Genomic DNA, 19873 nt, shown 5'->3' on the forward strand with positions numbered 1-19873 from the left:
CACCTGCAGGGTCAGAAACTCTGCCGTAGTCCTCGTCCATCCACTATTATAATCGCGCAGACGAGACGACGACAGGCGTCGTACCATTCAGCCCAGTCTCCGATGCACTCCCCGCTTTGACCATCCTAATCACGCCGTAAAGCGGTAAAATCCCCCACCTGATTCAAAACGGCGCCGCCTAAACCCCTCCTAACCCCCCGTGGTTAAACTCCGTGGCCGAGAGAGGCCAAAAAGTGTTCGGCGACGCGCCGTGTCAGTTCAAGCCCCAAACTCGCCGCCTCCGCTAAACCTCCCCTCCCCTCCCCTCACGAGGCGAGAGAGTGACGACGCTCACGAGGAGGGGCAGCAGCAGAGTCAGAACCAGCAGGCGGCGCAGCCCCTGCAGCAGACGGCGGTCGAATCGCGGGGGAGAGGTCGCCGGCGTGAGGGAGGTCCGCCCCGGCGACGCCGCGCAGCCGTTTTCTCTCCGCGGTCCCGTCGATCTCGTTTTTCAGCCCCCGCTGCTCTCCACCGGCCGATCCCGCGAGCCCAGGCTGCAGATCGTTCCATTCCGCGAGGTATTTCCGGGCGACGACGCTGATCCGCTAGGGTTCTTCTAGCGAGGCGCTCCTGTCCTGTCCCTTTCGTTTTATTCTCCGGTCCTGTCGGTCCTTTAACGCTCTTGGCGATTCTCGTGCTGCTTGCAGGGGAGGCGAAAGGGAGCGCGGCCTTTGGACCGGGGGAAAGGCGAAGGGGAGGGAGAATCTTCGGGTTTCGGCTTTAGGAGCTCCCGGCTCATGGATTTCTTCAAGCTCAAGAAGTTCGGCAAGGCCCGGAAGGGCTCCAGGCGTGAGGGAGAGGCCTTGGAGTGCGACGAGGACGCCAACGGAGGGAATGTGGCTTCGGAGGGCGACATCTTCGAGGAGAACCCTGAGGCGGCCGCAGGGGCTGGTGTGGCCAATGGGGGAGGGGCTGGTGTGGCCAACGGAGGAGAGGAGGTTGGGGAGGAAGAGGAGGATGAGGACGATGATTTCATCACCAACGAGGTGAAGCGGAGGCTCAAGGAGATGAGGAAGAACACCTTCATGGTGCTCATCCCGGAGGAGGAGAATGCTGAGGTGGAGGAGGATGAGGACGGGGAGGAGGAAGAGGAAGGGAGTAGCTCTAGGGAGTGGATGGAGTCCGACGTCGGTGAAGGGTTCCCGCTATGTGGCTTCGACTCGCTCTATGAAAAGTACTCTCAGAGAATGGTGGCGTTTGATAAGACGATTACACAGGTCTTTAAGGATTCAGGTGAAAAATTTAGCACATTGTAATTTCTTGTATGGGTGCTTAGATTTGTTGCGTGTTGACTTGAATGCCACATTGCCACGCAATGTGTTTTACTTTGTTGCTGCTATCTGACTGGCCATATTAGTTTCGAAGCAACACTTCAGTCTTCATTTGCTACATAATGACACCATTTTATCTACCTAGAAGTGCACATCATCGGTTTTGTTTTTTGGTTTATGATAGATTCTAAAAATCTACATGGTGAAAAATATAGCACATTGTAGTCTTTTGTATGGTTGCTTATAGTTTTTGCATGTTGAGTTGAATGCCACAGAATGTGTTTTACTTTTCTGCTATCTGGTCTGCCATATTAGTCTCAAAGCAACGTTTCAGTTATCGCTCTATTTTTGCCACACAACTGCGTTATTTAGCCCATACGGAAGTGCGCACCATTGTTTTTTTGGGGGGGGGGGGGGGGGATATGATAGATGCTATAAATCTACATGTGACTGAGCATTATATGAGCTGTGATGATCAGCCACGAATAGATTCTTGTGCTAGCTGACGGTTATCATTTGGTATGTTGTCATCTTCGACAGATCTATTGTTTGAGCAATTTCATGATTTTCACTTTTTGGTGCTGAGTGTGTGCCTCCATAAAACTTTTGTCGTCTTTCTCCACTCCAAGAATTTGTCGCGTACTCATAAGTAACTCTTTCAAACGTCGCTAAAGCGCATACCGTTTCTTTTCTGCATGTGTTGCTGCTTATCAGATTGTTAGTTGGGACTTGAGGATGACACCTCCCCTTTCTTGCGTAATACGCTTCTCTTATGTGTGTATAAAATCCTATGAAATTAGCTGATTTGTTTACTACTCTCTAGAGGGCAGATAATCTATAAACCACACCTTTCAACTTTCAAATGGTTGATAACAAACTTCTCAGGGTCACTCAACATCTCAAAAAGGTGAACCACACCTTTCAACTTTCAAATGGTTGATAACAAACTTCTCAGGGTCACTCAGCATCTCAACAAGGTTGCCTAAGTCAGCATCCAAATTGGCATCTGCTATCTGCACTCTATGTGAAAGAGCAGATAGAATTGACATCTTCTATCCTTAGAATCCCACACAATGTGTTCTATTTTGTTGGGACGTGGCGTTTTGGCTCATAGGTGCATATACACCTACTATGAAATATATGTAAAATAGACATTTCAAAATGCAAAAAAAATTCGAGGAAAAACCCCGTGTGTACATCTAGACATTACATGTGCGTGCACAAAGTTTCGGTGAAAAAATACATTTTTTGTGGCATGAACCAAAAAAAAATGCCTCGTGAATAGCTGTAATCAAGCATAAAAAATTGTCTTTCTTACACAAGCCACAAAAAATGTCCTTTTTCACCGAAACTTTGTGCAGGCACATATAATGTCCGGATTTACACGCGGGGATTTTTCCTCGTAATTTTTTAACTTTTCAAAATGTGTATTTGGACAATGGGTGCATATACACCTATGAGCCAAAGCCAATTTCCGATTTTGTTGCTGCTATCTGGGTGGCCTCATTAGTCTTAAACTACCATGTCAGTTATCGACTTCATTTTTTACATAACTACATTAATTAGCCCATCCAGAAGTGCGCCCCATCTATTTTTTGTTGGTTTATGAAAGATTCTGAAAATCTACATGGTGACTGAGCATCTTACGAGCTTTGATGGTCAACCATATGTAGATTCTTATGCTAGCCGGCGGTTATCATTTGGTATGACAGTAGTTGTCATCTCCAACAGTTCTATTGTTTGAGCAATTTCATGGTTTTCACCTTTTGGTGCCGAGTGTAGGTTGCCTCCATTAAACTTTTGTTGTCTTTCTCCTTGTACTTAAAAAAGCATGTTGTGTACTCATAACTCTTTGGAATGTCACTAAAGCGTGTACTATTTCTTATCTGCATGTGTTGCTGCTTATGTGATTGTTATTTGGGACTTGAGGGTTGCACCTCCTCTTTCTTGTGTAATATGCTTCTCTTATGTACGTGTGAAATCTTATCAAATAAGACAATTTGTTTGCTATTCTGTAAGTGCAGATAATCCACAAACCGTTCCTTTCAACTTTCTAATGGTTGATAAACAAATTTCCCAGGGTCATTCAACATCTCAAAAAAGTCGCCTAGATCAGCATCAAAATTGGCATCAACCTTGCGCAGTCTATCATTCAAAAGGAGGGATGAGCTTCAGGAGGACTGTGAGAATCTTCAGCAGCAGCAGAGCGAGGATGACCCTTACCAAATACTCGAGACTGCTTATGTTGCACAGGTTTCTTTAAGCTGGGAGGCTATTCATTGTACTTACATGCACCTGAGTCTGATACTGGCAGCACAGCCGGAGAACCCCACCACCTATAGCTGTGCTGCTCAAGCATTTCAGCAGTTCCAGGTTCTGTTGCAGAGATTTGTTGAGAATGAACCATTTGAGCAAGGTTCACGTTTTGAGATATATGCACGTTCTCGGAGCTCCTTGTCGAAATTGCTTCAGGTTCCCACTTTTCAAGGTATGACACTTGGATTATAGTTATTACATTTTTAACGCAAATGTATCCTATCATTTGACAATGAAATTCACTACTGATGCTAGTGCAATCAACTCTTGAGTCCTTGTGGCAACTTATTTGGTTTGTTATTTAATCTATTTGCATTGCCACATTGCAACTTGTTGTAATAGCTGTCATTTTTTGCTTGGTCAAGAATCAGTGTCTTATTCTGAGTTCTGATGGATCACACAGTGACAACCAACAAACCACACTTAGCCTTCTGAGTTCTGATATATGTAGTGGGGAGTGACAGGCTCTAACAGTCGTAAATACACATCATGATCGACTGTGTGCATTACATAATTGTTTGCCATTGGAATACATCACAAGACATAAGTACATTGCACTAGAAGTACTACTGCCTATGTTTACTTGACACAAGGCCTAAACCGTCCATGAGGCAGGGACCGTGTGACGAAACTAGAGGACTGGGATCTGGATCGGGGGTGGGTATGATTGAGGATTCCTTATTGCAGGGGTGGATGTCGCCATAGATACGTCCAAAACCATCGGGATTTGGACTTACAGGGTTTGTGCTGCACACGGAACTTCCAATATGGGACAACACTAATATCCTTCGAGCCTTCCTTTTCTCAGCCGTCCTCCAAGATCTAACGCTGCAGGGGCGATCAAAACTAGCTTCCACTTAAATGCCAAAGTTGACAATCTATAATTTTTAATATCTGCCCACAATCTCGATTCGATGGCTCTAGTTGCGCCACGTTACCCTCTCCCCTCGTTGCACTTTGTTAGCTCAGTTTGTTTTGTCTCTTTCAAATCTACTTGTAAGGTCCCCTGCCTACCAGCTTTGCAGACTCATCCAATCTCCATACTGGGTCCAGCTTGTTTCATGCTGACTTTGTGCGTGTTTTGGAGCCACCGAATGGTCCATGTGAATCTCATAAGGCCATCGACGGAACTCCTGTGAGCTCTGGACTGAGAAAAGAGTGAGGTCGTCCATTTCACTTCCACCGAGGAGTTTGATAGCTACCCTGAGGGCGTGGGAATGAATAGCATTGAAGTTACTATATATAGTATGTTGTGACATCCTGACAATTTTACTTGTTTGCTGTATTGGTTTTTATTTTGTCATGTACCTGAAAGATGAACTCTGTTTTTACAGATACATATATCAAATTGTTTTTTTCTTTGTCCAACTTATCCTGACAATTTTACTTGTTTGCTGTATTGGTTTTTATTTTGTCATGTACCTGAAAGATGAACTCTGTTTTTACAGATACATATATCAAATTGTTTTTTTCTTTGTCCAACTTATTACTCCCTCTGTAAGTACTCCCTACATTAGTAAGTACTCCCTCCGTCCCATAATGTAGGACGTTTTTTGACACTAGGGAGTACATTCTATCTGATTATGTAGACTGGTATTGCCCTTTCGTACATGAACGTGGTACTAAGATGTAACAGAAAGATGTATTTTGAAAATACCGGCAGTGAATTCACAATGGTTTGTGGATACATTGGGTATATGAGTAAGTAAACTAAGACGGAGAACAGCTAAGATGTCCAATATGATCTAACACTGTTCTGATGTGCATTTGTTGGTATAGTCGGTACTAGAGTAACAGCTTGGATGTTTCAGTGAATAGGTCATATCTTAAATGTCACTTACGGTGAAAGCATGCCTAATAGTTTCGGTTTCAAATGCCACTTATTTTCAAATAAGAAGGTGCATATGGCATTGTTTTTAAGGCATCCCGCTTTGGACGCTTAGGCAGCACCTTAGAATTTTAACCACCTTAGGCGGTTAGGCATCAAGGCTGTGAGTGCTTGCCTTGGGACACCTTACCACCATAAGAACATTGGTATATGGAATTGTTTCCTAGCACTTCCTCTAGCCCAAATCGATGCAGTTTCGGGTTTTGTTCAGTCAAATTTTGGCTCCCAATATCTGTTCAACTGTTTAGTTTGGATACATGAATAACATACACCGTCATTTGGTATTGTTTGCGACAGGCGTAAATTTGGTCTTGAGAAGTAACTCTAAAATTTTGCTTGTTATAAATATAATACAGTGGAATTACTGGTCAAAGATCACTTTGGGAGCCATGTTGATATCCAGGAAGTTGTATCTGAAAAAATGGCGTGATAAAGCTCATGCTTGTACGAGACAATATGGATAGTGAGATAATTCTCATATTGTTGTGAGGCTGCATGATTCCTACTGTTGATAATTGCTATGTGTATGCTGTTCTATACATGGAAATATGTCCCCCATAAGTACAAGTTAATTTGCAACAACTTCAGTTATTCTTACTTCCCCTACAGGCTTAATCATGGTGGAAATTGTTAAGCTTTACTATGTTGTAGGGGAATGGTTGGTAGATCTCAGACATCTTGTTTATACTTATACACACATGGATTGTATTTGTCATATCAGATGAGATCATACTGGGTCCCTTTGCAGGTTATTTTGAGTGTGGTTCTCTTTGGCTAGTACTAGGTGAATAGGACAGTAAGTAGATTATCATTGAATGGCGTACACATAATGCACATGCTACAAGCCAATTAAATCTTCTGTACACTGTGGCACCATTAATGGTTGATAATGTACGGTTGGTGAATCTGGGTTTTTTTCTGTTTCGCATTCATCTGTGGCCAGTCAGTTTTGTAACATCATTCAATAACTTGGACGATGGCAACACTTGAACCCTAAGAGCCACATGTTGCCTACTTTTAAGATCCATACATATGCTCAGCATATGACTAAGTGGCCAAGAGAAGTTTAGGAGCTGTACCTGCAAATTTAAGATTTGTCAGTTGGCATGCCCATGAACTTCCTCATTGATTGCATATAAATTCCAAGAATTTTGTCAGTCTGGACTGGTTGCAGGACTTGGTTAAAAGTTCTATTAACTAGATGCTGCAGCTAATGTGTTAGTTGAAACAAAGTATTTTACTTCCATATAATGCTTTTGCTAAATGAGCGATGGATTCTTACTGATGTGATGTGCTTATGTGCAAAGTGTGTAAAATCCCATAGCAAAATCCTTTGATCTGATTTTAATTTGATCATCCAGTAAGGCAAGTCCTGAGTGCAATACTCTTAATGTTTCTATTTTTGCTGCATCGTAGTTTTGTTTCCTTGATATGGAGAAGTAAGCTTTTGTCTGTTATGTTGTACTTATATTTTAGAGCTATTTTTTCTATCTTTGCATCCTGCCTGTCACAGAGTACCCTTCTACCACTGCTTGTATAACATACTTTTGGCATCTTTTTGTATACTTGCTGTTATACGCATTTTGATATGTCATATCGCTTTTCGTTCCTTTTTTGCCTATTCAGTTGCAGACGGGAAAGATAATGCTGAAGACCAAACGGAACCAATCTTGGCACCTGACCTCATGAAATTATTAGAGGAGTGTATCTTAACTTTTCGTGTTTTCCTGAAGAAGGACAAGAAAAAGAGCAGTGTCCTCATGGGTGTTCATGGCCATACTGGAAGTTCCATTCAGCAAGTCCAGTCCTCTCTGGATAAGGTTAGACTTAATACTCTCGTCAAAAAACAGTTCTGTTTATCACCGGGTATTTTTTCAGTTCCTTGTCGCTACGTTCCATTGCATTGGTTAAATATGATCTCTTTGTTCAATGATAATACTATTAAAATCCACCTATTAGTAGAATGCATATTTCCTAACGCACCTGTGACGTTCATCGAATATGGAACGAACTTTTGAAGCATACTTTTATGGATATGGTGTGCGGTTGCAGCGTTCACGTGATACTATTTGCATTGCTAATGCATATATCTCCAAACCCGCAGAAGGAGATGAAGGTGAAAGAGCTGTTCAAGAAGAAAAAGGGTTGGAAGAGCAAGACCTGGCCGACCACAATGGAGGAAGTCCAGCTGCTGTTTGCCCTGACAGACATCAAAGTGGTGTCGAGGGTCCTGAGAATGGCAAAACTGAGCAAGGAGCAGCTACTGTGGTGCGAGGAGAAGATGAGCAAGCTGGACCTCTCCGACAACAAGCTGCGGCGGGATGGATGCCCTATCCTCTTCCCCTGCTGACGCATTCTCTTTGGCAGTGTTCGTTCGTTTGGCCCCTCTGCAGAGCAAGCGAGCATAGCTGCTTCCTGAGCTGATATATGTACATCTTAGGCTGGAATGTTTATACTAAAGTCAAGTGTAGTACCCTACCTAAAAGGAGATTGGTGTTCCAATCCAGTTCTGTTGCTCTGCATTAGTTTGGGGTTTTTATGCAGCATGGCAACAGCGTATGGTAACCAGCTGGTAAATTCAGAAATAAACATCTGGTAAATTCTGAACACCGTTGCAAACTGTGAATGGAAAAAAAAAATCAGCTGGATATGCAGGTATTGGCACATGAAGAAGGCTTGTCTCATGTTGGGGCTTGGGACCAGAGCTGTGCTGGACCCCCGCAAGCCAGTTTCTCAGCTGAATGGTGGGCCTCCTTTGCAAGTGAAGCTTAAAATGTGGCGCATCATCACAGCCAGAACCAGCATCAGCCAAAGCTCATGAACGCATCAAATGGCTACCACCAAATTCCTGCTGCCTCGGCCTTCAATGGTGGGGGTCATCAATGCGGTTGTGTGTGTGCCTGCACTGCATGCATGCAGTGTAAGCAAACTGATCCTTCACTGTGCCCTGCGATTCATGTGCCATAAAACTTCACTGTGCAGATTCACATCTCTCTCTCTCTCCCTCCCTCCATGGACCACTTTGACATTGACACTGTCACACTAGCATTACTCTTTACCTGCCGATCCCATTTGGAAACTTTGTTGAGACTTTCCTCGAGAGCCGAATCTGACGGCGATGGCATCTTCCAACTGTAACCTTGATGGAATTCCTCGGTGTAATGCAGGGCTTGCCATGTACTCCCACCGTACCAACTGGATGCAACAGGTCATGTGATGAAGGCAGGAGTAGCTATTCTTCAGTGCTGAGTGCTGACTGACAGAAAGAGCAGAGACACTTTACTAGTTCGATCCTTTCTTATACTACTAGTTGCTCTACAGTTTTCACCGGGAACAGAGCGGACACGGTTTCTATTTTTACCCAGAGGGATTTAATAAAACGGCCGTTTTGGTAGGTAACATGGATGAGAAAAAAAAGATTGAACCAAATGCAGGACATGGACCGGAGAAGTACAGATGAACTCATTTGGATCTTAGCTCTTGTAGCCATGCCGTGAGCAGCCGTACTTGAAGCCTTGGACTTCCTGGCATCACTGGCAGTGAGTGACTTGTGCGTGCACCAGTCAGTCCAGCTTGCAGTCCAACTAGGCCAGTACTACACATACAGTGTGCAACAGTACACGCAGTATAACATGAGCAGCAGATCTACTCGCCGGAGGCACAGTGTCATCATAAACCCGTGCAGGTGCAAGCCCTGGTTTTACTGATGGGAGGAGTAGAAAATAGTTTACTGTCAGCTTTTCTCTTCTGCAGGGTTTTCTTGATCATTTACACCAGCCCCAGCCCATCTTACAAAAATTGCATGCCCAGTACAACTGCACTGGTAAATCGCATTTTCAACGCAAAAAGGCGCTGTTAGAGAAAAAAGCGAGCCCGATCCAATGGATGACAAATTGACCGGCGGGCCGAGGCTACAGCATGGACGCATGTGTGTTGATTGGACACTGCACTGCTGGGTGGAGTTTAGTAGTACTCGTAGGAGTACTGGTTGCTCTCGCAGCCGCAGATAATTCCAGTCTTTCTTTTCCTCTTTTTTTATATTTCACTGTGATGGATGGTCCACATGGTATTGATGGAAAGAGCAAGTTAAGATTCTTGCTGTGTCCTCAGGGCTGGGCATTTGATTAAGGGTAAGTTCTGCCCCTGTGCCGTGGATCTAGCGGCAGTAAATCGATTAATTAACTAGTAGGGAGGACACATTTGGCCATGTTTCTGGCAATCATGTCTTCTTGTTCTCATGATCCACGAGACTTTGGGGAAAGCGTGCGGTGGCTTGTTGTGCTTGTCATTTCTCAGGTTCTACTCTAAGCTGACTACAATGCTGACCGGCTGGAGTGACCTAGCCAAGTCCTGGTGTGAGATGAAGAACTGTTATATTCCCTTGTTCGTTCTCTTTTCTTTTCAAGCAAGAGATGGGCACAACCAGATTAAAAATAAAAAGTTCTTACCATGCCAGGCAAAGACCTTATTTGTCTGGGTTTTCTTTTTTGAAGAGTTATTTGTCTGGTTTAGCATGCACATTTTGTGGCATTTCCATGTATAGCGTCTCTTCAATTAATAGCCACCTAAAATTTCAACTTCAGAGTTATTAGACGGGCAATTCTGAAAGACTATATTTGTTTTGATTTCTGCATTCCCAATTTGCGCTTGGATGATCTATGTATCACTATCCGAGGACGCATAGCCATTCATCTGCATGCACAGTTCCGTAATGATCATGGGAGATAATAATAACTGATCGAAAAGGCTGCCTTTCAGTGAGAAAACCCGGGTGAAAAGGGGGGCCATCTTTCAGCCAGCAGCATTTCTATCTTGCCAAGTTTCCTTTTGGGAAAAGGATTATAGTAAAAGACAAATAAGGATCACAGTTCGTTTGTCGACCTATGGGCAGAGGCATGGGTTTTGGTCGAACGGGCAGGCACCAATCTAAAAGCATACTAGGGCAAGATAAAGGTTCAGAAGGAGCAAGGACATGCGGAGGAATCTTTCACCTCTTTTGCTTTTCTTCGTTGCTCTTCCGAGACAGGCATGCAGATGCATGCTAACAAACCGTGTTTTATCTTTTTTGAAAATTCCCATGCACGCTCTTCTCCATCCCCGTCCATACGATGGAAGAGACTTTCCGAGCCGCTTTGGGGGTGAAAAAAGAGAGGAAATATTCTTCTTTTGCAGAAGAAATATCATGTGTCGTGTCATGGCGCAAACGTCCCGGCTGAGAAAACAAGCTTCGTTTTTAACCATGAGCGCACGTACGGAGCCTTCTTGTCGTCGTCGTCGCCGTCGCCGGGTTCGGCCTCCACCTGACACTGATAGGCTGATGCCGTGTACGTGGAGAGGACGGCGCGGCGTCCATACCGTGGTATTTTTTCTTACTTTCTGTGCTAGTGTTCACAAATATACGTAAGATGTTTCAACTTTCTATGAATCAGATGTATATAGACATGTTATAATGTGCTTGTTTACTCATTTTGATCTGTATCCAAGCCTTGGCAAGGGCTCAATTTTTTTTTTTTGCGAGGGCAAGGGCTCAACTTGATCGTGGACAAAAAGGTGGATCAAGCTTTTGGGAGTCTAGTTAAATGAAAGATTGGATCGGGAGACACAACCTTGTTTTGGAAAGACCGGTGGTTACATGGCGCAACAATCACTGATATTACCCCCTTGGTTGTGGCGATGGTTCCGACTGGTGCGTGATGCTATGGGCATGCATGCTTGGATGAACGAGGTAGTGGGTAACCCAGTTCATTGGACTTTGGGAGATCATTTCGGAGGTTCAATTGGATGAATAGTTGGAGGATCGCCCCATCTGGGCTTGGAACGCGTCAGGAGTTTACACAACATCATCAGCCTACACGATGCTATGCGAGGGAGGAGTGAGATTTTGCTCTTTCGGAGTCATATGGAAATGTTGGGCTCCACTTGCGTGCAAGATCTTCATGTAGCTGGCAGTGCAATACCGACTGTGGACGTCGGCTAGAAGGACGAGACATGGTTTGCAAGACCAAACATCAAAATGCTACTTATGTGACCAGGAGGAGGACACGGTTGACCACATATTGCAGCAGTGTGTGTTCTCGCGGCAAGTGTGGCACCGTTGCATTGCTAGGATGGGTTTGAGGATTGAGCTTTGCCCTGCAAATGACTCACGGTTGGTGCAATGATGGACGGAAGCTAGGAAACGAATACACACGCAAACTCAGAAAGGATTTGACACATTCGTGATGCTAATCTGCTGAACACTATGAAAACAGAGGAACACGAGGGTGTTCGAATCGGGCCAGATCAAGAATGAGTGGGATACGGTGGACATGATCTTCGACGATTTGAGGACTTGGGCCACGACAGGAGCGTTTGGAGGACAACTAGTATCAGAGTAGTCGAGTAGCGTGAGGGAGTGGGGTGGAGGCTTGGTTATGGTCGACTTGTGACACCTAACTAGCGAAATTGTAATCTCTTGTACATATTATTCTCTTTTCTATAAAGCTAAGGGCCTGTTCTGATCTCCTCCAACTTCACAAATCCAGCTTCCCTAGCCAGCTTCACGCTTCATCTGGCGATTCCCGAACGTTCTGCGTCGTGTGCAGCTTCTCCCATCGCTGCAGTCCAGCTGGGAGGTTGTGGGCCTATTGGGCGCTATTGGGCCGGTTGGAGGCAGCCCAGTATGGGCTAGGCATCGAGGGAAGCCGCCCCTGTACCGATTCGATGGAGAGCGAGAGGAGCGTTATGTTTCGTGCGAGCGTACCGGTTCGCTGGCTTGGACTTGGCGGTGGCACTTCGGTTGTAATACTGGCCAGCTCCAGCTTTTCCCATCGGTGGAGCTGGGCCGACGCTGCTCCAGGATTTTGCACTGCCATCGGGCAAAACTTCGAGAAGCCAGCTTCTCGTAGCAAAACTGTTCAGGACAAATTCATATGTGAAGTTTGTGAAGTGTGGAGCTGAAGGACTTCAGAACAGACCCTAAGGTACGCCATTGGCGTACCCTTAATTTTTTTGATTTGTATGTAGTTCATATCGAAATATTCAAAGCGTCTTATGTTTGGGAATGAAGGGAGTAGTTGGACGGATGCACCGTGGAAGATAAGAGAAGCGAAGCTTGTAGTAGATGGGAGAAGGACGAACACATGGACGGTGAGATTATTATTCCTTTTATATGCTATTAAGATATACTAGTGCAAGCCACACCACTTAGTGCATGGGCATAAACGAACCTTCGTCTGAAATTGAGTAAGCCACAAAAGAAAGATAGGGCATCTATTCTGTTCTCTTGGGTGAGTCTTGCTTTTCCTCCATAATTTTTATTTTTTTCCAAGGCCAAAATTGCGTGTGGGGTTCACACCTTACGCATGCATATGCATGCATGGCTGCCAGGAGCCACGTGCAGTGCTACTACATTAGTTACTCCGTTTTTCTAATCTGTATCTAAAATTTGGTCAAAGTCAGACTTTGCTAACTTTAATTAAATTTATGAAGAAAAATATCAAGATTCGCAATATGATATCACTATTATTAGATGCATCATGAAATTAATTTTTATATCATTTAGCTTTAGTATTATAGATGTTGATATTTTTTTTATAAAGTTAGTCAAACTTTACATAATTTGACTTTGACCTAATATTATATGAAGACTAAAAAGAAACGCTGGGAGTTTGTGGGTATTCTTTTAATTTATTTTTTTATGATGATCAGGCCGGTTTCTTTGGTTTACACTTGGAAGTGTTTGTTAGAGCCTCCGAGGGCGTTTGTGGGTTTTTTTTCTATTTTTCTTTTATGATTTGGGTTTTGTTTTGGTGGTACAGCTACAATTGAATCGCCGCCTAGTAGCTAGCGAACGTGAGAAGCGTGAGGCGTGCAGAGCGGCATGCATGCATGAACCGACCTGATCACCATAATACTTAAGCGAGAAGCTTCGTTTGTTTGGCATGGAACTCTTTGATCCGCAGGAATTTATTTTAATTAATTTGCATGAAGGATCCAATTTTGAGGGGGCTTTCGTGCTGGAAATGCCGTGCATGTCGCAGCTGGCCTCTTTGTTTTTACCAAGAACCTTTTCATTGCGATTAAAAACCCGGACCCATAACACCAAATCTCCTACTACTAATGCAATGAATTGAAGCCTGGAGATCGCAGGGCATCCGGATACCCACTCCCTCACAAGGATCCAAAAACCATCGTCATGGTCATACTTCAGTTTCTAGTTGCGTAGCGCCACAAGTGCTGTCGCATTGCATACCTCCAAACGCCATGAATTTTCGCACTCGTCACAAGTTCTTAGTAAAAAAAAGCACCCCCAGCCCCCGCCCTCGTCTCTCTGTAATAACAAGAATGTAAAAATTCTCGTGTGAGAAAAGACAGTTCTCCGAGCCGGAAGTTTCCTCAAGTGCACAAACAAACCTACTACTGAGAGCCCAATTTTTTCCATAAAATGGCAGAGAGTAAATGGGCAGTAGGGCTAAAAAAAGAGGAAAATGAATGAGTAGGGCATTATTGGGAAATAACAGCAAGCGTAGGGTCATACCCCCCAATTCATCCGTCCGCCCCCGCTTTTCTCTCTCCTCCTCCTTCGGTGACCTCCCCTCCTTTGCAGTCTTTTGACCGTTGTTGCCCCTCCCCTCCCCTCCCTTCTCTCTCTCTTCCCCCTCTGCCACTGCCACTGCCACTGCCACCCACACTCCTCTCCGCCCTCTCTCTCTCTCTCTCTCCCCACAAATCTTTCTTCGACCCCTTGTTCTTGTACACACCCACCCAAGGGGTTTGAGGTGGTCGTAGAGAAGAAGGTCCTCCTTCAATCCCAGGTATAGACCTCCCTCACCTCACCTGATCCTATTTTTAATCTCTTCTTGTGTAGGTTCGCATTGCCTTGCCCCTCCTTTTGTCCCCACCTCCCCTTTTGTTTTGTTTAATGTTGGCCATTGATGCGGTTGGGTGAGAGGTTTCCTGGGCCAAAGTAGAGAGAGAAAGTGCTGCGTGTGTGCTTGAGAGAGAGAGAGATGTTCTTCATCCATAGAGAGAGAATTTCGTGATTCCCCTCTTTGAGCGCTCCAAGAACATGTACGTATCTATCTAGTAGTATGCCCCTGGTTTCTTCTTCTCTCTCTCTCTCTCTCTCTCTTTCTCTCTCCCAGCAGTCTCCTCTGCATCGCTCTCTGTTTTTCCCTGTCTTTGCTTCACCCACACTTCAGAATGATGTGTTCCTGTACTGTGCACCTGATCTTTTTCCATACGATTTTTATTTTGCCTGCTGTTTAATGTGGCTAGCCGAGAATTCAGCAGCCGTTTCTTGTTGATTATTGCTGCCACAGCTGTGGTGCTCTCTTCTTTTTTTACTGCGACAGTTGTGATGCTCTCTTCTTTTTTACCCGAGATTTCATCGTCTCCACCTTCCCCCTCGCGCATCATCAGATACCGTGTTCTAGTTTCTTTCGGTTCTGTAGCGGATAACGGAGGTAGTCTAATGCACTTCCTTGTTCCCGGTATCTGCTCCATGATTTTTATCTATATTTTTGCATTTCCCCTTCAATTCTCCTTGCTTCATCTGGTTCTGAAAATTTCAGAGCGAGGATTGCCTTTCCTGCAAGCGTTGTGTTTTTTTGGTTCGGCTCCGTAATTTCTCCATCTGTTCCGTGCCTTGGTTAAGCAAGATGCAACGCAACGAGCACTGATGCGCCTCTGGTTTGTCCTGTCCAGCAAATATCTTAATTTTTCCATTCCCTTCCGTGGTTCCACTCGCAGGTTGGCAAGAGCAATTGAACTAGTACTCTTTTCCCTTGTGGGCAGTTTACCAAGAGACAAGTGTTATTATTACCCATCATCATCTTCAGAGCTTTCTTGTAATCTTCTTCTTGTTACAGCATTTTTCTTTACCTTTTGCCCAACCGCTTAAGCACCGGAAAATCAGTCCACCATGGAGATGTGGGAATTTAGTCCATCCGGGCCAACACTTCTGTTTGCCTACTGACCCCTCATTTCACCTTCAAGATATCTTTGCATTGTGTTTTTCTGGCTGCTTGTGATTCGTGGACGGTACAAGATCGTTGTTTGTGCTAATTTCACTGCGGAAAAACAAATGCTGTTTTGAATTCCAATGTTTCATTAGTTTTACCCAGCACCGTCCTGGCTCTGTTATCTTCAATGCACTGAACTGAATTCAGTATAGATATCGAGTCAGCTTACCGTAGCCATGATTATGCAAGTAGGCAGTAGGACCGATCATGTCTTGCTGGGCCAAGGTTACATTCCTAACTTTCTTGCTTTCTTAGCCCTCGTTTAGGAGGAAGGAATGTCGCTGCTAGCTAACCGAAAAATGTGTAGGGTATGTTTTGTCAGTGGGGTATTTCGTTTCCAAAGGGACATCTTTCTATGGTGTTGTAGCTCTCACTGTCTTTTGAGAAGAGCATTTTTTGGGTCTTGTGAGAAGTAGTTGCATTTCATGTTAGATCCCAGTAGTCAATCCCAACACTCCTGATAGCCTGTTGCTGGTGAATAACCTATGCCTGAGTTCCCTTTTGACACACAATTTGATTGCTTCTGAAATGTCTGGAATTTGCTCCTGAAATGTCTGAAATTTGCCTGATTGTAGGTTGTTCATTGGCTTCAGATGCAATGCACAGGTTGACAACAACTGAGCACTCTACAGTATCAGGTAATTTCTGCACTTACACATGATGCCTGGTTTACTGAAGCTGAAACTTACCTGCCGCTTTCCTTTTTTTGTTTTTTCACATGTAAAGGCTCAGAAGTTCTTCCCGGGGCATGACATATTCCTGACAACACAAGACTCTGGAGACATGGGATGTGCTGCTTCCAGATTGGAAGATGAGGAGGCTGTTAAGATGTGCCGGGACAGGAGGGACTTCATCAAGCAGGCACTGGAGCAGCGAAACCGTTTTGCGTCCTCTCACATCGCCTACATCGAGTCCATGAAATGTGTTTCGATGGCCCTACAGAGGTTCGTCGCTGGAGATGATCGGCACGAGCTCATTTTTGACCCATTCATCTCTCCTGTCAAGCAACAGAAGCCAGAGATGCTCGGCCTTCCTTATGGTTCGTATGAGAAGAGGACTGTTCATGTCGCCAAGTACTTGATGTCAGGACCAAACCCATCAGTGTCAGTTGAAGAGGCTCCACGGCCCGTGGAAACAATCCGTGTTGAGTCACATTACCCTGTGGATAGCTATGGTGGCACAGATAGATCCTTCCCGGCGACTTCCTCACCGATGAGGCCATCTTCTCACTATACACCTTATGACAGGCCAAGCTATGTACCTCCATTACCCCAGGAACCAGTGAGGAATGCTTATTACATGCCACCTTATGAGAGGCCAAACTACGCACCTCCATCATCCCAGGAGCCAGTGAGGAATTCTTCTTATTACATGCCACCTTATGACAGGCCAAACTACGTACCTTCATCACCCCAGGATCCAGTGAAGAATTCTTCTTATTACATGCCACCTTATGCTCCACCACCCCAGGAGCCAGTGAGGAATTCTTATTACATGCCACCTTATGAGAGGCCAAACTACGTACCTCCATCACCCCAGGAGCCAGTGAGGAATTCCTCTTATTACACGCCACCTTATGACAGGCAAAGCTATCCACCTGCTCCACCCCAGGATCCAAGGAGGACATCTTATTACGCATCTCATGACAGGCCAAACTACCCACCCTCATCACCCCAGGAACCAGAATCATCACCGTGGGACTCCTTCTGGAATCCATTCTCGCCGCTGGACAGCTATCCGTACCCGCGCCCTCGGAGTAGCTATGACAATGTGGTCACTGACGATGAATTGGCACGGTTACAGCAGGTAAGAGAGGAGGAAGGAATCCCAGAACTCGAAGAGGAAGATGATGAATGTCAAAAACATGAACAAATGCACAACAAAGAGGGGGAGGGGGAGGGGGAGGGGGAGGAGGATGATGAAGAAGAAGAATCTGATGAGGATGATGATGAAGAAGAAGAATCTGATGAATGTGAGCATTCAGATGACCAAAGATGTATGGCTTCTAACGAGGCTCGCCCAGGAAAATCTGAAGTCAATGTCAAGCAAGAACAAAAGGGACATCAATCCAAAGGTGTTCAATGCGCAGGCTCATCCGAGCCCCGAAATGCAGTAGACCATGAGATCAAGGCACATAAGAAAGAACTAAGGAGGAACAAAGTAGCAAATGCAGAAGAAACCCCAGGTTTCACTGTGTATCTGAACCGAAGGCCAACGAGTTTGGTCGAGGCTATGAAAGATATTGACAGTCAGTTCTTGGGGATCTGTGGCGCTGCTCAGGAAGTCTCACGGATGTTGGAGGCAAGTCGAGCTCAATACCCAACCTCAAATGATCTCTCTGGTACCACTTTTATAAACCAATACCGAAGTTATTATTTAAAATGTTTCAGATTTCAGTCGCTGAACTTCCTCATGATTTTTTTAATGCAGTAAAGATGCTAAACCCAGTCGCACTTTTGCGATCTGCATCAATTCGATCATCATCTTCCCGCTTCCTTCTTGCTTCCTCTGGCTCAATAGATGATCTTTTTGACAATGATACAAACAGCTGTTACTCTGAAGAATCTTGCAGCACAATGTCTGGAAGTCATCACTCCACTCTGGATAGACTGTATACATGGGAGAAGAAATTATACAAAGAAGTGAAGGTACGATCTTTGTCACCGTCACGAACCTATACCAACAGATCAGTAGAACCGACTAGCGGAAGTCATGCCTTTGTCACTTGTAGGTGGGTGAGCGATTAAGACTTGAGTATGAGAAGAGGATGGCACATTTGCGGAGCCAGGATGTGAAAGGGGAGGAGCCTTCTTCTGTCGATAAGACTCGTTCAGCGTTGAGAAGCTTACAAACTCGGATGAAGGTGTCAATACAAACTGTTCAGTCAATATCAAGAAGAATTGAAGTTCTAAGAGACGAGGAGTTGCACCCTCAACTTATGGAGCTTATCCAAGGGTATGCTTTTGCTCACCATTGTGAAGTTAGTACAATTTTTATAAGCCAACATTTCATAAATAATATGTTAATTGGTCAAACAATGGGCATAGTCCAATCAAGCAAGAGTAGATGATGGCCAGCCAGGCAGCCACGACTTAAAAATGTCATGGTTCCTATACTTGGAATTTACTGATGATATGATATCGCTACAATTTTCAGCAAAGGGTGAATAGCTGTTGGGTTATTGATCATAGTAGGCATGCTGATGTAGGAATGCACGTGAATTTAAGGGATCTTGCCTGATCGTAGCCTTTGATAGTAACAGAGCTATTCTTGCATTGTGCAGACTGTCGCGGATGTGGCGAGCCATGGCTGAACGCCACGAGGCTCAGAAGCGGACCATCGACGACGCCAAGCTTCTCTTCCTCCAACACCGCGCATCGGCGGCGACCACCATGGCTCTCGGTCCTCCAGAGGCGACGACACCGCCTCCTGCCGCCATCGCCCTCGAGTGCGAGGTGCGAGCCTGGCGTGGAGCCCTGGACGCCTGGCTGTTGGCGCAGCGCGCGTACGCGCGCGCCCTGGCCGCCTGGGCACGACGCTGCCTTGGCATTGGCGCGGGCGCCGCTGCGCCGGGCACCGTGCCCCCGGCGTTCCTGGTGTGCATGGAGTGGGGGCTCGCCGTCGAAGCGGCGTCGGAGGCGCGGGTGATGGACGGGCTGGACTTCTTCGTGGCCGGCGTCGGGTCGGTGTGCTCGGGAGCTGCCGCGGGCATGGAGGGCATGGCGGGGCGCGTGCTCTGCGCCGGCTTGGGCGCCGTCACAGGCGCCATGGCCGAGTTCGCCGCGGCATCGGCTGACGGGTACGACGCCGCGGTGTCGGCGGCGGTGGCCGCGCGCGCGCCGGAGGGCGGGGAGGAGGAAAACGCGGGAGGACCGCCGCAACAGTAGGAAATTCCGCAAAACCGTGGATAAATTGTTTTTTTTTTGGAGTTGGAACCGTGGTGTTACATGTAGCTAGGAAGTTGAAGCATGCAGTCACATGTGTAATTTTGTAGCTAAAAATGCAATTGCATGGCTGATTATTGGGAGGGATGGTTCCCCCAGTTTATACTAGCAGCAGTAGCAGTGTTACCTTATCCCTGGTGTTTTTCGTCGTACTGAAGTCTGAATGGTTTTTGGTATTCTGATGATTTCTTTTCTACTGTATAAGCGCCACGTTAAGCAGTTTAGAGCATTTTAGATTAGTTTAGAGCATCCGCGGAGGTTGCGTGAACGGTTAGGAGAGGCAAAAATTGAAGAGGTGAGGCTAGACCTAAGTCAACTCAACTCAGATTTAACCAAGTCTCAACCAAGTCTCAGTCAAGTGACAAAAAATATAAAAAGATATTTCTTTTTGCATGGATCTTCACGCAAGAT

General features: G+C 45.4%; 2 protein-coding genes and 1 long non-coding RNA gene across 5 annotated transcripts in view; 2 read left to right on the top strand and 1 right to left on the bottom strand.

Moving 5' to 3' along the window:
* Positions 1-19873, bottom strand: part of LOC123159928 (uncharacterized) — a 37870-nt gene that overhangs the window by 13233 nt on the left and 4764 nt on the right. Inside the window, exon 3 of one of the 2 annotated variants that reach the window (XR_006479921.1) lies at positions 6223-6593. The exons of the other annotated variant lie outside the window; for it this stretch is intronic. This is a non-coding gene — a long non-coding RNA (uncharacterized lncRNA). Of the gene's footprint in view, positions 1-6222; positions 6594-19873 lie in introns of those variants that run through there. 2 annotated transcript variants of the gene reach the window in all.
* LOC123159927 (uncharacterized) lies at positions 211-8114 on the top strand. Its single transcript, XM_044577734.1, has 5 exons — positions 211-557; positions 687-1272; positions 3391-3798; positions 7141-7334; positions 7619-8114. Exons 2-5 carry the CDS (start codon positions 777-779, stop codon positions 7862-7864), a joined length of 1344 nt encoding a protein of 447 aa, XP_044433669.1. The 5' UTR covers positions 211-557; positions 687-776; the 3' UTR covers positions 7865-8114.
* LOC123159926 (protein ROLLING AND ERECT LEAF 2) lies at positions 14104-19656 on the top strand. Of its 2 annotated transcripts, none has more exons than XM_044577732.1 (6): positions 14104-14309; positions 16094-16156; positions 16245-17859; positions 17949-18166; positions 18250-18473; positions 18802-19656. In XM_044577732.1, exons 3-6 carry the CDS (start codon positions 16302-16304, stop codon positions 19403-19405), a joined length of 2604 nt encoding a protein of 867 aa, XP_044433667.1. In that variant the 5' UTR covers positions 14104-14309; positions 16094-16156; positions 16245-16301; the 3' UTR covers positions 19406-19656. The 2 variants fall into 2 exon arrangements, with proteins under 2 accessions (XP_044433667.1, XP_044433668.1); XM_044577733.1 differs by lacking the exon at positions 14104-14309 and adding an exon at positions 14352-14565.

The sequence above is a fragment of the Triticum aestivum genome, chromosome 7B (assembly GCF_018294505.1).
Source record: "Triticum aestivum cultivar Chinese Spring chromosome 7B, IWGSC CS RefSeq v2.1, whole genome shotgun sequence".
NCBI lineage: Eukaryota > Viridiplantae > Streptophyta > Magnoliopsida > Poales > Poaceae > Triticum > Triticum aestivum.